The 14946-nt window shown below is 55.2% G+C and overlaps 1 protein-coding gene and 1 long non-coding RNA gene across 3 annotated transcripts; one reads left to right on the forward strand and one right to left on the reverse strand.

The window, feature by feature from the left end:
* Window positions 1–4174: 4174 nt before the first annotated feature.
* On the reverse strand, window positions 4175–5766 carry Ier5l (immediate early response 5-like). Its single transcript, NM_001025041.1, is given in 1 exon segment — window positions 4175–5766. A coding segment is annotated over 1 exon segment (1230 nt). The 5' UTR covers window positions 5571–5766; the 3' UTR covers window positions 4175–4340.
* A 437-nt stretch (window positions 5767–6203) lies between these two features.
* LOC120101516 (uncharacterized) lies at window positions 6204–14262 on the forward strand. 2 transcript variants are annotated; one of them, XR_015684225.1, is made up of 4 exons: window positions 6204–6292; window positions 7729–7987; window positions 10669–10724; window positions 14057–14262. It is a non-coding gene; the product is annotated as an uncharacterized LOC120101516 (long non-coding RNA). The 2 variants fall into 2 exon arrangements; XR_015684226.1 differs by lacking the exons at window positions 6204–6292; window positions 14057–14262 and adding an exon at window positions 12567–12652 and having other exon boundaries at window positions 7900–7987.
* Window positions 14263–14946: the final 684 nt, after the last annotated feature.

A 14946-nucleotide genomic window follows, 5' to 3' on the forward strand; every position in this document is an offset into this window, starting at 1 on the left:
CAGGAACAGGGGAGTCCTGCGTTGTGTAAATCACAAACTCTCTGTCTTCTCTGCCTTTGTCCTGTCCCCCGCAGAAGAAAGCACTGAATGTGTGCTTCTAAGCTGCCAGCTTGGACATGTTAGAGGCTGTAGCCTAGTATGCGTTCAATTGTGAATTCTCAATCCAGCCACATCCAGATCAACTGCCAGCTCCAGTCATGAAGCTACAAATCCCTCCCCACCAGACTGGGAACTCCAACAGGTAGAGGATGGCTACCAAATGCTGTGACCTTGGACGTATGCTCGTATGCTCGCATTTCCAAAAGGGTATACAGGGGTCCGAGGGAGGCTGGGAAGTTGAAATTAGTAATCCGCAGAGGCATTTCCTGTTCCGGCTATTTATCTGCTTTGGTGATTTTGAGAGAGCTTTCCTGGGGCTAAGCAACCAGCACACACTTTGTAGATGTGCGTCCAGCGGACAGAGACAGTAAGACACAGCACTTGCTGTGCATCCTGCTTCCCTGCACAGTGGCCCTCCCGGGAGTTTAGAGCATCCCCGGCCCCACTCTTCTCTGGAAGGCAGCTCAAAGCTCTGTGAGGATCTATAGCCGTCATCCTGGCATCTAGCTCCAAGCACAGCTAGAGACAGGCTTAGCCCTTCCCCAGCATGAGCGGCAGTCTGCCTTGGGATGTATGTTTTATGTTGGGGGAGATTCGATTAGCTGGGGATGGCCAGGGGCTGAGCCTCTGTTCTCTGGATGGCGCCTTTTGCCAACCATGCGGCGCCCTCAGTCTCTTCTAGTTCCCCTTCAACCTTGGTCTTGCTGGAGGGGACCTGAGGGCTCCACACCAGTGACCCCATGCCTAGGATTCTCATGGCTAAACAGCACCACCTTTCCCCCCAGTGTTTCTGTGGTGTTACGCCTGTGGCGCATCAGTCTCTCCCGGGGAGTTCCGGGCTGCCACGTTGTATGCTGCACAGGAAGCTCCAGGGGCTGTGAGTGGGGTGAGGAGAGGAGGAGCTTGCAGATTCACGTGTCCGAAGCAGTTGGAGGGCGGGTGTGGCTCTCAATATGGTGCCTGGCCTTAGCTTAGTATCAGGGCTCTGTGGCCGGCCGTTGTTGTTTGGTATTTCAGGGGGGGATGTCTGTGTCCCCTGTAGAGCAGGTCCTTAACCCTTTGTATCATTGCTCGAGGTACTGGGGCCCTGAAAGCATAAGTGGAGCTGGGGTTCCTCTCTTGTTCGGCTCCCTGAGATCTACCCCAACTCCCAATTTCACTAGATCCCAGTACCCAATACGTCCTGAGATAAAGCTCAGAAAACCTGCAGGGAGGAGAGAACCTAGTGTGTAGTCTTGCTAGTCTCAGAGCTTTTATTTCGCACCCAAACACCCCCACACAGGTCTTCGCCACACGGGTCCCAGGGATAGATGCGAAGGTCCCAAGCCCCTCAAGGGGAGTCTCGCCGTACCCAGCTCCACGCTCCCAACAAAGGCGTCCCATCATGTGCCCTCCTCCACGCGGACCTGGAGTGGGAGAGCTCTGGGCTCAGGGTCCCTGCTCAGACCAGGGCTGGGTGGGCACGCGACGCTAGGTCGCGGGTGCATGTGGAGCCTCCCCCAGCAGCCCGGCCGCCCCCGACTGCGCCTCGCCCACTCCCATCCGCACATGCTGCAGCGCCTTTCAATTGGCGCTAGGGGGAGCCGTGGCAACTGGCTTGGATTGACTCAAAACTGCAACCAACAGCTATTTCCTTGGACTTGCAGAGGGAAATGGGGAGGGGGGAAAAGATGTACCCTCTCCTTAGCTCGTCTCTTCCCGTGGGAGACCGAGAGCAGTCCTGGGGTGTGTGGGTGAGGTGAAGGTGTCTTTTCTCCCGGTAACTCACACCTCCAGAGCATTCCTGTTACCCAACCTGGATCGCGGACCTTCGCGACCTCCCCGCCCCCGCATTTTGGAGTGTCCCCAAGAACTTCCCCACGCGCGACAGCGAGATCCAGAGCCGAGCAGCCCCCCTGAGAGTGAATAGCATCCGCCTCTCGTCTAGGCTTGGGGCGCTGGGCGACAGCGCCTCCTCTCGCCCAGCGAGGCTTATGGGGTGGGGCGGCGTGAGTCGCCTGGCCGGTGGCTGGGAGCTTTTGCGCACAGAAGGGGAGCACGGGGGCGAGCCAGTGAGAGCGAGAGATCTTTAGGGAGGCAGCCAGAGACGAGAGACATTGCGAGAGATGCTACCCCCAAACAGCAAAGGCTGCCGTTTTATCTCATCCCTACCGCCCTCCACGCCTCCCCGGTTCTTTCCTATCCCCTTAGCAAGGCTGGAACCACCCGTGTGCCCTGGGGCCGGAGCCGCGGCTCCAGATGTGAATTTGGATCCAGTGGGAAGAACCAGAGCTTCCTTCGGTGCCTTGGCACATTCTCCCACTCTGAGGTCATTCCGTAGGTGGTCAGAGGGGAGCGCGCGCCTGGAGCCTTCCTGCTCCATCCACAGAAGAGGGAGGAGAGGCGGGCGGGAGGGAGCAGAAAAGGAGAGGGGAGGAGCGCGAGGAGGGAGGGAGACGCCGTCAGCACACCACCAAGTGGCACTGAGCAGTGATAACAAACTCAACTTTAAAAAAAAAGAAAAGAAAGAAAGAAAAGAAAGAAAAAGGAAAGGAAAAAACTTCCCAAGTTGCTTGCTTGAGACGTGCGGTCGGAGGAGCGGGGCAGGGAGTGTGGGTGGCCCAGAAGTCTCCCTGCTGCAGAGACTAGGAGCCAACTAGGCCCTTGCAACCCTGGTGCTGTAGGGAAATATGTTGGAGGCTGCTTCAGCTTTCTGCTGGAAACCCCGGGGCAGCAGGTTCCCAAGCGGGCAAGACCCGCTGGTGAGGAGGGTGTAGGGAGTAGACCTGTAGCACCAGCCTCCATCCCCAGAAAACACACACACACACACACACACACACACACACACACACACACACACACACACACACACACACACACAGAGCCCACTCCCAACCCTGGCCCTGCGGATGTGGAGGCAGATCCGGCCCTGGAAAGCTGGAGTTTGCTTGTGTGCGTGTGCGTGTGTCTGTGTTTAGGTTTTCGCACCTCTAGGCTCATGTAAAAGTAAAGAACCACCATACACTCTACAATCGACTTTTTATTAAGATTATAAATTTAAACAAATAACCCGAACAGTTTTACCCGGTGAGATACAATTCAGTATGCACAAAACCACAGGAGGAAAAAGGGCCGGGAAGGCAAGGTTGGCAACTTGTTTTGGAGTCCCTGGGGTGTTGATGGCAGAGACCCAGAGGGGGGCACTAGGCAAACCTCACCTTCTCACAACAAAAGGCTTTTAAATTAAACAAAATCTATCGAGCTGAGGACGCAGACAGGGTTCTCACAGGCTGGAACAATGCTGGTTTCATGAGATGGGACCAAAGGCTGAAGCACGACAAGGTAACTTAGAAGCGCGCACAAACACGACAGCTGACCAGGAGCTAAGCGAAAAGTCTCCAGCGCAGTCGGCGGTCCGGGCCCCTCCCTCTCCCGGGGATCCAGGTGAAGGAATCGACTTCCTTTTTTGTTTTGTGAGGACCGCAGTGCTGGGCATGATGGGAGATGTAGTTCGCCCTGCTCGCCCTCCACCCCTTTCCCAACTGTGCTAAGAGTGTCAGAGTGCCCCCCCTAACCCCCGCCCGAGTCCGCGAGGCGGGTGGAGGAGGACCGAGCCAGAGGGGCGGGGAGAGGAGGGGTTCTAGACGCCCAACCCGGCAAGAAAAGAAAAAAAAGTTGAAGTGTTTTCATTTCTGCCTTCTCATTTTGAGAACTTTGGAGGCCGCCCCCAGAGAGGAAATGTGACCGAAACGTCCCTTTTGGAGATAGAGTTTGCCTTTGTTTTTTTGCTCAGGGTTTCACAAGACCCGTTCCTCACCCCAGAGAGGCACTCAGGAGAGCGGAACGTCGGGCTTCCCGGCTCTGACAACTGATTAGAATCGGCGTCCTGGGCCCCGCGCCCTCCTGCGTTGCACCCCCGGGCACCCAGCCTCGCCCCCGGCGGCCCGGCACCTCCTCCGGGCAGCAGCCCTGCCTCACGTGGCAGGCTCCTCGCTAAACACCACTGCAATCAGTACAATAAAAAGGGGGGAAAAGAGTAAGATAAACACAAAGCATACTTAAATAGGCTTTTTCTCTGCAAAAATAAAGTCCAAGATTTTTAGATTTTTTTTTATTTTACAATTTATAAAACATCAGCCTCTGCTCGCCCCCAGCTCAACCCCGAGTGGCCGGGACCCGCTCGCTCCCTATCACCCCTTGGCCGAGTCTTTGTCTGGCCCCAGCCCCGCGGGGCCCAGGGTCCCCATGCCCTCGGGGGGTCCCTAGAAGGCGACAATGGCTCGAGTCCAGGCGCCGAGGCTGGCGAGCGCCTGCTTGGCGCACAGCTGCCCGTTGAGCGGCGGCGGCTGCTCCGAGGAGTCCGGCTGTCGGCTCACCAGCCCCGAGAAGCCCGAGCCAAAGATGGAGATCAAGTTTGAGATGTTGGACGCGTCCGGGGACGAGTCCGGGCAGAAGTCCTCGAAGCGGGCGCGCTTACAGGGGGCGAACGGCGTGCCCCCGGGGGGCTCGGCTCCCAGGTCGCCCGCATCCTCCTCCTCGTCGTCCTCTTCCTCCTGGCCAGGGTAATACTTGCGCTTGCAACCAGCGGCGGACGCCAGACCCGGTCCCGGAGCGCCCTGGCCACAGCAGGGGCAGTGGGCGGAGGCGCAGCAGTCCTGGTGCAAGTAGCCGTTTTCTACCGTGGTCACCACGTGAGTGTCCAGGTCCAGCACAGTGGTCTGGCTGCTGCAGTGTACGCCGAAGTCCGAGGGGGCCGGGTACGCGCCCCGGTAGAAGCCAGGGGATGAGGAAGGGGCTGGAGAGGCAGGCGGAGAGGAGGCAGCGACGGTCGGAGGAGCAGCCCCCGGAGGCGCCGAGGGCGCAGAGCAGGCGGCCGGGACGCGAGGGTCCCGCGGGCAGAGCGCGGCGGGCGCGGGCGGCGGCAGCGGCGCAGGACCGGGCTGCAGCGGCTCCAAGTGCTGCCCGCGGTGGGGCGCGCCGTGCGGCGGCTGGAGCGCAGCGCACCCGGGCAGCTCCGAGAGCGCCCCCGCGCAGCCCGCGGGCGCCCCGGCCACCGCCACCGGCGCCGCCGCCGTGCAGCCCCTGGGCGCCGGGTGCTGGTGTTGGTGCAGCTGCTGCTGGAGGTGCAGCTGGTGGAGCTGGTGGAGCTGGTGCAGCTGGTGCCGGGCGACCGGCTCGCGCGCCTCCGCGTCCCCGCCGCCACCAAGTTGGAGCGGGCCGAAGTCGGCCGCGCTGGCCGGCATTCCGGGCGCCGCGTAAGCGAGGTGCTGGTGCTGGTGGTGGGGCGGCTGCTGTTGCTGCTGCTGCTGCTGCTGCTGGCGCCGGTAGAGCTCGGCGTAGCGCTCGCTCAGGTAGAGCTGGCGCGCGTTGCGGAGCACGTAGGACACCAGGAGGTTCTTGTGCAGCTTGATGCCGCCGCGCTGGGTCCGGGAGCTGTGGATCTTGCGCAGGGAGATGCTGATCAGGCTCTGGGCGTCCAGGGCGCACTCCATGCTCCCGCGGAGACGCGGGCGGCGGAGCAACCGCCTCTGGTGCTGCGAATGCTGCTGCTTGCGTGTGTCTCCAGTTGGTCGCCCGGGCGCGCCGGGCACAGGGAACCGAGCCCGGGTCGGCGGGTCGGCGACACTCCGAGAGAAGTCGCCACCATGCGTTGCACGCCACCCGCAGGCTCACGCTCCCCAGACGGCGCCAAAGCAATGAGCCTCGGCCGGCCCCGGCCCCAACTATTTAGCTGGGCAGCAGCGCCCCGCCCCACTGTAGATTAGCCAATAGAAGCGTGCAGAGCCTTCCGACTGACAGCCGCTGCCCGCCCCGGGGCCACTTGGCTAGCCAATCAGACCAAGGCGGTTCCTTTGTGCTATTCAAATAACGAACGGACCCCGGGCCTCCAACGCCGCCGCTGCCTCGAATGTTCTCCTGGGGCCGCGGCACCTCGTGGGACTCGGAGCCTCCGAGGTCGTGGCTCTCAGTTTTGGGTCGCCTCTTTGGAGCCGCGTGGAAACTCGTAGCTACCCTGGACCTGGCTGCTGCGAGCTGGGGGTCGGCTCACCTGAGCGCAGCGAAGATGGCTCCGCCCCCTTCCGCATGGTTGGGCCTCACCTGCCGCAGGTGCGCGCGGTTCCCCGTTTCGGGCCACGCGGCGCCTCCTCTTTTCCACCTGCCACGGCCGGGGGTAACCTGGGCGAGCTGAGTCTTCTTCCGAGAAAGGCTGGTGGTGAGGGGGCGCACCTGGGATCTAGGGTATCTTCTTGGAAGAGAGAGTTTGGGGCTTGATTACCTGATTAGTCCAGGGGCCTCTGGGAATTGTCAAGGAAAGGCCTCCCCTCTGTTTGACTCAAAATCCAGTGAATTTTGATCTCTAGTAGAGAAGCTTTGTGATCGTGAGCCTACCCAGGTTGCGGTGGGGGGTGGGGGGGTGGGGTATTGGGCCATGAACCCGCCTCAAGCTTCCTCTCCCTTAGGGTGACCTCTTCTTTCCCAACTTAATATCAATGACAGTAGAAGCCCTTACTAAGTGCCTAGCTTGGACCTGTCACCTGAATTCCTCTCTCAAGGTTCTTGGAGCCCAGGCTTGAGACCCGCTTGAGTGGAGCAACCTGTTATGATTTGGTCGCAATCCTGAGCCCCAGGAGTACCCAGGCCACGGTCTTTTCGATTTTTATGTCCTTATTCTGAGTTATCTACCAACCAATTGGACACAGACATTAGAAAAAGAGAAGATATCTAGGAGTCTCTTTTTGCATTGAGAAGCTTAAAGAGAGTAAGGGGTGTGGAGCGGGGTGGGGTGGGGGATGATACAAGATGCCAGCCAGAAGCTGCATCCACAGTGTTCAAAGTTCCTTTTGGTACCTAAGTCAGAAAATTGGCCCAGGAAGAGTCCAGGACTGGGCCCTTGTGGGGCAAGCAGCATCCACAGAGATGACTGATGGCAAATCAAAGGCTCTTCTGAAACTTTTTGTCTTTGGACCCTCTCAGCACTTCTGTCCCATGGCTGCTGTCTTAAGGAAAAGAACTCATGAATTGTTTAAGTTTTGGCAAGTGTCAAAAGCAGGGAACAGTTTGCTCAGGTTTTCAGATGAGGAAGCTTGGACACTAGCTCTAAAGAGACTTTGTCGGAGATCACAGGCTCCAGGCACAGTGCTCTCTGCTCCATCTGGGAAGTTGTAACTGTTACAACAGCTCTCCTCACCCTGTTTCAGAGAGGCCAGGGATACACTGTGGGGCTGGGGGTGGGGGTGGGGGTGGGCGCTCAGAACAAGCAGGCTTGACTGGCATCCTTTTGGCGGTGGGGCGGTGGGGATATACCCTCATGAATCCTGGGGGTATAAAGCCATACCTCTGCCTACCTCCTGAATATTTACCTCAGAAGTGTACAGGTTCAGGAAGGGAGTGGGATGCTCCCACAGCTGGGAGGACTGAGCTGGAACCCAAGGAGTCTGTGGCTCACAATGTGCGCTGTCCTTTCCCAGTATTTACTGAAGAAACTTGAGACTTGAGAGAGTTGGTGGCATGATTTGAACCCAGTTCTATAGGTGCCTGGAAATATGTCAGTGGGGTCAAGTGCACTTACTCTGGCCCATCTCCCGATGAATGATTTAATGCCCCTGACCCATCCATCTGTATATTGTTTCTTTGTTTGTTTTTGCCAAGTGCCCAGGACCAGGATTCTCCAGAGCTCCTGGGGAGGCAGGTATCACTCTTGGTTCCTTGCATTCATGGTCACTCTTAGCACTGTGACACAGAAGATGGCTCCAGGGACCAGCCTGGGAATGAGAGTGGGTTCAGGCCCCTCTCTTGGGCTTGGTACCCACCCATCCCTTCCCCAGCCACCACTATAAAGTACAAATGATGAAGTCTCACACTCTGAGGCAGTTGAAGCCACCACTGAGCCGCACCCCCAGGCACCAAGGTGAGTTTTGAACTAACTCAAAATGTGTGTGTGAGCGCTAGGGGTGGGATGGGGTGAGGGGTGGAGATAGGCAAAGTTCTGCCACTTTGGGAGGCCTGCGTGGCCCCCTTGGGGGGTCTTCTCTGCTGCCTGTTCTCAGTCTTCCTTCTCAAGGATGGATGATGTGTGGGCTCTGGGGTCAGCAAGCTGAGAAGTTGTTTGGCTTAATAAAACCCCTTGATCTTTTCTGAGGTAGCTCTGGGCAGGGGAGTTGCTGCAGATGTTTCAAAAAACCTCCCACTAAAGGAGGCAAAAGCACAGCTGAACTCTGTGTGTGTGTGTGTGTGTGTGTGTGTGTGTGTGTGTGTCCTAGGGTAGGCATGGCTGTGACTAGGGGTGACACTCAGTAAGGATTTTTTTTTCTTTTTTCTTTTTTTCGGAGCTGGGGACCGAACCCAGGGCCTTGTGCTTGCTAGGCAAGCGCTCTATCACTGAGCTAAATCCCCAGCCCAAGGATTTATAAATATGGATAGAGTGGGGTCAGTTGCGTGCAGACCTCTGCTTGGGCACACAATGGTTTGGCAGAGTGCTACAGAGACCATTCAAGACTATGAGTGTATTCATGTGCATGTGTGTGTATGTGTGTGCGTGTGTGTATGTGTGTGCCTGCATGTGTGTGCATATGTGTGTGTATGTGCGCGTGTGTGTGTGTGTACATGTGTGTCTGCATGTGTGTGTATGTGCATGTGTGCGTGTGCGTGTGTGTATGTGTGTGCCTGCGTGTGTGTGTGTGTGTGTGCCTGTGCGCACACGCGTGCACGCCCGCATGCATGTATTCCTGTGAGTGAGCAGGGCCCTCAGCAGTCACCTTGTGGAGGGGAACAGTGCACAAGATAAGGTTTCTAGAGATCACCTGAGTAAGGTTGGGGCATTCACCTTTCTTTCTTGAGTTGGGGAGATTACATCTGGTCTGAGCCACCATTCCCTAAAGGAAGTTAATTAATGCCTCAATATTTACCAAGTGTCTGCTGGGATGGCGGCTCAGAGCAGGGCAAGGATCACTGGGGCTGTGGGTTCCAGTCAAACCCCAAGCGATGCCAGCCCCACGTGGGTCAGTGCCCTTATGCCTTGTGAGCACATAGAAGGTGCAGACACCAGACCTCAGGGCATCTAGGAAGGTACTTAGCCAGTGATGGGATTTAACCATTTAACCTACGGGGCTTTGGAATGGTTTCCAGGAGATGCCTTGGTGAAAAGCGTCTTGGGGGCAGGGGGTGGGGAGGGACGTTTTGGGTTTGTTTAGTGCTCACTCTCCAGGGAGAAGCTTTTGGGATCTTTGCCTGGAGGCCATGGAAATGTATGGAAGAACAAGACCTAGTTGTCCCCTGCAGGGGAGGAAGTAGATGGCATCTCACTGAGCAGACCCCCGGGAAGGCCCAGGAAGCTCCTTGTGATAAAACCAGGACCTTAAGAGGGAGAGATGCTTTCCAGCAGAGGTTAGGAAGGGGCCTGATTTTACAGTAGGTGATCAATAAACATCTGTAAGATTACAGTGAGTGTAATGTGTAGAAGCTATAACGATTAAGGTCAAGCACCCTTTCTCCCCATTTCCAGACTGGTAAACTGAGGTCCAGAGAGGGGTTGGGGCGTGTTCTGAGCATTGGCCTAGATGCCCCTTCAACACCAGCCTATCTCCCTGTGCTCCAGCCTCTCTCTGAGGCTGTGGTTTCATATGTGACTTGCTCTACAGGCCTGGGCCTCATGTGACAGCTGGGCATGGCGCTGCTAGAGCCTGAGTTCAAGAGAGTGGCGCTTCTTAGATGCAGGGGTTCGTAGCTGTACCCCAGGAAGGCATCATGCAGTCAGGAGTGTTGGGGAGCAGGCTTGGGGTCTTGCAGCCAGGATAGCAGCTGTTCTTAGCCTTAAAGGACTAGGTAGACTTTAAGAACCCAACAGTGTCTGTTGGTGTTCACAGTGCCTCACATGGTCCTAGCTAGTGGTACAGTCCCAGGAAGACAATGAGGCCTGGCTTCAATGACCTCAAGGCCCTTTACCTCTTACTCTCACCAGGTCAGATCTGAAGCCAGCACCAGCCTTAAGGTGGGGCCTCTTAAAATCCACAGAGGCCCAGAGTATGTGCCTTTCTGAGGTCATGCAGCAAGGAGGAGAGGTGGCGGGATCTGGAGGAGATGGGTAAAGGGGATACGGTCCCCACCATTCTCACTCACTGGCCCTGCAGGTGACTCCAGACTTGGGGACAGAATGTATGGTGTTGCTATTATCTCTTGTATCTTGGGTTTCTGAACACGTGGGCTAGCTGGGTGTACACTTGTTTATTCTCTCACTCAGGCTGCAGGCTAGCCTACTTGCAGGCACTGACTAGGCTATAGGAAGAACACACAGCAGATCTCACTACCTGGAGTCCAATTTGAAGTATCCTTTTCATCCCCTGACCAATCCAATTGATTGCTAAGTCTGCCTGGAGCTCTGGGTGAGAAGGAATTTGGTATGTGCCCCAGTTGATTAGTGATGTCTGCCAAGGGCTCAGCAGGAGCCTTCAAGACCAGTTTGCTAGGCAATTTGGATACCTAGGGGTTCCAACAATTGAGTACAGGTTGTGGGTCCAGCATCAAAGGGCAGGGAAGCTGGAAGGAGGGGAAGGCAGAGCTGGGAAGGAGTGACAGCTCTTTCTTCTTTCTCAGATTCCCGACAGACACTGTACCCAGTGCAGGCTGGTCAAGCCTTGTTGACCTGTTAGGTGAGTTGGGGGCATGGTGTGGACAGCAGCAGCCAAACCCTCCTGTCTGGGAGTTGTTCGTAGTACAGACCTTTGTCCCTGCACAGCTCTGCTGGGAGCTTCTAAGGCTCTAAACTGGACTTGGAATTTGATTTTTGTTTGGGTGGTGGAAGCTGCTGAGGAGAATAACATCTGATCCTGGTCCCCACACCTTAAAGGCAATAACCCTGATCCCACTGTGTCGGCGCTGGCTTTGGCATGAGCTAGTCAAAGCAATTGAATGTAGTGGGCAGTGTTGCAGACCCACTTGAGAGCCAAGTAGACTGAGGCTCAAGGAAGCAGGGTCCCAAGCCTGGTATGGTGGCACCTGCCTGTCATCCCAGCACCTGGGGTGCAAGAGAGGGGCTTGGACTACAGGATGATCTCAAGGCCAACATCAGTAGAGACCAAATTAAACCAAATGACAGAGTGACTCTGGGTGTGGTGACTCCTGACTGTAATCCTAGTACCTGGGAGGCCAGCCTGTGCTACATAATTTGTACCAGGCCAAATGGGATGGCATAGCAGGACCTTGGTCCAAAAAGCAGGAGTAGCCCAGGTAATGGTGGCCCCACCCCTCTAGTCCCAGCTCTAGGGAAGCAGAGTCAGGAAGATTTCAGTTGTTTTAGAAACCTTGTCTCTAAAAACAAACAACAAAAAGGGAGTAGGGAAACAATGGATGGACAGACTGTGGTAGGGAAACAGATGGAAGGACGGACTGTGGTAGGGAAATGGGTGGGTGGACGGACTGTAGAAGAGAAGTAGACAGAGGGACAGACCCTGACATGGCTTTCCAAGTAAAGCACTTGTCGACCCAGTTCAGAACTCACCCAGAGGTGGAAGGAGAGAACAGTCCACAGGGCTGTCCTCTGTGCTCCACATGTGGACCTGACCAACTTCTCTCTTAGCCGGGAAGAGGTGGCCTTCACCCCCCTGCCCTACCACCTTGCCCATACCCATTGGTTCCTTCCTGTCAATTAAGTGCCTACTGTGTACTGAACTCTGGGTCAGCTCCCAGAGCCGTGGGAGCCCTGCTGTCAGGAACCATCCTCACATTTACTTCCGATGGAGCACAGAAGGAGTAAGCGGGCAGAGAAGTGCGCTGGAAAAGCTGAGTATGGTGCCCAGTGCCTGCGAGTTGGACTTGAGGGTGGGGGATGAGCAAGAGGCTAGAGAGTGAGAGACCAGCCTGGGTTACACAGCTAGTCTCTGTCACGGGCAAGCAAGCAAGACTACCTTGAAGAATAAAGGAAACAAGGTAGGCTGGAGGGAAATGACAGTGCCCAACCTCTCAGGCCACAGGGCAGAGGGTCAGGTCCCCTTCACTGGTCTGCGATACCCCTACCATTGTTCAGGGCCTGAAGCCGAGGCTCTCCTCCATCACTGCTGCCCCAAACTGGTGAATTTTTAATGCTGGTCACAGAACAAAGAAGAGTTTTTGTTTTGAGAGCACTCCTCTGTGTGTGTGTGTGTGTGTGTGTGTGTGTGTGTGTGTGTGTGTGTGTGTATGCATGCACGTGTGTGTGAGCATATGTGTGCACATGTGTGTTTACACCTGCATGTGTGAAGGGAGTGAGCACCATGGATCCCAGTGACACTGTTTCTAACTCCTTTGTCCTTAATTCATCTGTCAACCCCCTTTCCAATCTCAATTAAAAGGCAAAAGCAAAGCCCGAGGTACAGGCAGGAATCCCAGTTACTCCAAAGGTGGAACCAGAGGGTCGGAAGTTCAAGGCCAGCCTGAGCTACCAAAAGAGTTTAAGGCACGTGTGGGCAACTTGGTAAGACCCTGTTTTAAAACAGGTTTGCTTTTTCTTTTTAAAGGTGTGGGGCAGGTTGCCTCGCATGCGCCAAGCCCTGAGTTCAGTCCACGCTACTACAAAAACAGAACAAAGTTAAAACAGGGAATGGACCTGGGAATGTGGCTCGATGGGAGGAGCGCAGTTGCCCAGCACCTCATGAACCAGGCACCGCGGCCCACCTGCCGTCCCAGCGCTGGGGAGCTGGAGAGAGATGAAGGTGGTTCTCAGCTACATAACGATTCCTAAGCCAGCCAGGGCTACCTGAGCCTTTGTGTCAAAGCAAAACAAACAAAAACCAAGGGCTCTCTTTTCACTTCTGGTGCTGGGTGAAGGCACCAAGAGCTCCCACATCCACATCTTCATGGATCCTGCCTGGCTTTGGGATTCACGCACTGTGGCCATGCAGATGGGGCACTGAGACAGAAATTGGGGTGTCATCCTCCCTCTAACGGTGGGGATTCCGGTTCTGCTGACTCCCATGACCTGCTGAGTCTTTGTCTCTGGTCTCCCCTCACCCAGGTGTGTTTCTCAAAGCTGCCATTCTGCCTCAAGCAGAGTATAGAAGTGTGGCTCTCACCTGTGACCTCAGAGGGCCTGAGAAGGGGGAAGAGACAGGGAGACATATATAAGACTGAAGAACAGGGCTTCTTTCCCCAGACCTGACTGTGGAGTGTGGCCTTGTGCCTGCTGTGGTGGCTCTTGTGTCCTCCTCTTAGCATATTTGGTGAAGCATCAGTGCATGTCACCAAGTTCTCCACATGAGTAGTTCATAGGACCCCTCAGGGACCTGGCTGAAGTACTTTTACTGTCACACCCACTTCACAGGCAGGGTGGGCTTGTTTGACGCCAGAATAGACCCTTCTTAGTCCTGACCTCTATGGAGACATTTGTCGGGTGTAGGTGGCCTCTGGGATGCCGCCAACCCCGAGAGCTTGGGTTCATGAGTATGGTGTGAACTGGCAGATCCTCCACCCGGCTCTGGCTCATCTCAACCTGATTTCGTGGTATCTAGTGCCCTGCCTTCATGCCTGCCCCTCTAGGGACAGCTGCGATGGCCCAGCCTGGAGCCTCAACCCCTCTGTTCTTCTCTGCTGGGGTCTGCCTTCAGTTCCCAGTTTTCCAGCCCTCTCTCCTTCGTAAGAAGGAGGGGGTGATTTTACCTTCGAAGGGCACTCATGAGCCGGACTCAGGCAGCAACAGTGACCTAGCGGCAGAGTTTCACTCTATAGACATGTGTTTTCATTTCAGCCACGTCTAATGTGGGCCAGACCACTGTCCTCCAGGCCCCGAGCTCCTGTGGCCCAGCAGTCCTGACATCCAAGGTTTAGCTGTAGACCACCCCCACCCCACCCTGCCCCTCCTCTGTGTGTGTGTGTGTGTGTGTGTGTGTGTGTGTGTGTGTGTGTGTGTGTGTGTGTGTGTGTGTGTAGTACAGTCAGGATGGTTTTCTGGTAGGACTTATTTTATTATTTACTTATGTATCTGTTCGAATGATTACCATGCGTGTTTTAGGTGCCTGCAGAGGCCAGGAGAAGGCGTCGGGCCCCCTGAAGTTACAGGTGTTTGTGAAGGCTTAGCTGGGTGCCAAGAACTGAACTTGGGTCGTCTGTAATAAGAGCAAGTGCCCTTTCCCTGAGCCATCTCTCCAGCTGTTTTTTTCGTGTAATAAATACTTTTATAAATGTATTTATAAATAAAATACATTTTATTTTTGAGAATTTCATGCATTATACAATGTAGCTTTTTATCATATTTACCCCCACCAATCCCCTCAACCTCCCCCATGTTTACTCCACTTCCAATTTCATGTCTTCTAGAAAATAATAACTCTACCCACTGAGTCCACTGCACTGTCCATACACCCGCGGGTATGGAGCCATCTACTGGGGCATGTCCAACCTTTCAGAAGCTGCACCCTTAAAGGAAAATAACTCTCCTCCCCCAGCGGTGAACAGCAATCATGAACTCATCACCCATGGGTGGGGAGGAGTGGCCCTCCCCTGTGTTAACTGGATTTTGCACAGGTCTTGTTCAGACAACCACAGCTGAGCTGTGGGAGCATGTTCAGGTGACAGTATTTCACTCCAGAGCCCCCAGTCTCTGGCTCTTAACATTTTTCCAATTCTTCATGAGCTTTTGTGTGTGTGTGTTTGTTTGTGTGTGTGTGTGTGTTTGTTTGTGTGTGTGTGTGTGTGTGTGTGTGTGTGTGTGTGTGTGTGTGTATGTATGTGTTAGGGAGTTTTAAGATGAAGTTGTATTAGTAGTCCAGAGAAGAGTCACATGGTATCATCTAGCTGCAAGGGAGGCTGGATGTGTGTGTAGTTCTTAGAAGCTAAAGGAACAAAGGACCTAGTTCAGCGTTTTTCTTTGTTGCCCTGGTTTGTCCTGAAACTTCCCTCTAG

The sequence above is a fragment of the Rattus norvegicus genome, chromosome 3, assembly GCF_021556685.1.
Source record: "Rattus norvegicus strain SHRSP/BbbUtx chromosome 3, alternate assembly SHRSP_T2T, whole genome shotgun sequence".
In the NCBI taxonomy this organism is placed as follows: Eukaryota; Metazoa; Chordata; class Mammalia; order Rodentia; family Muridae; genus Rattus; species Rattus norvegicus.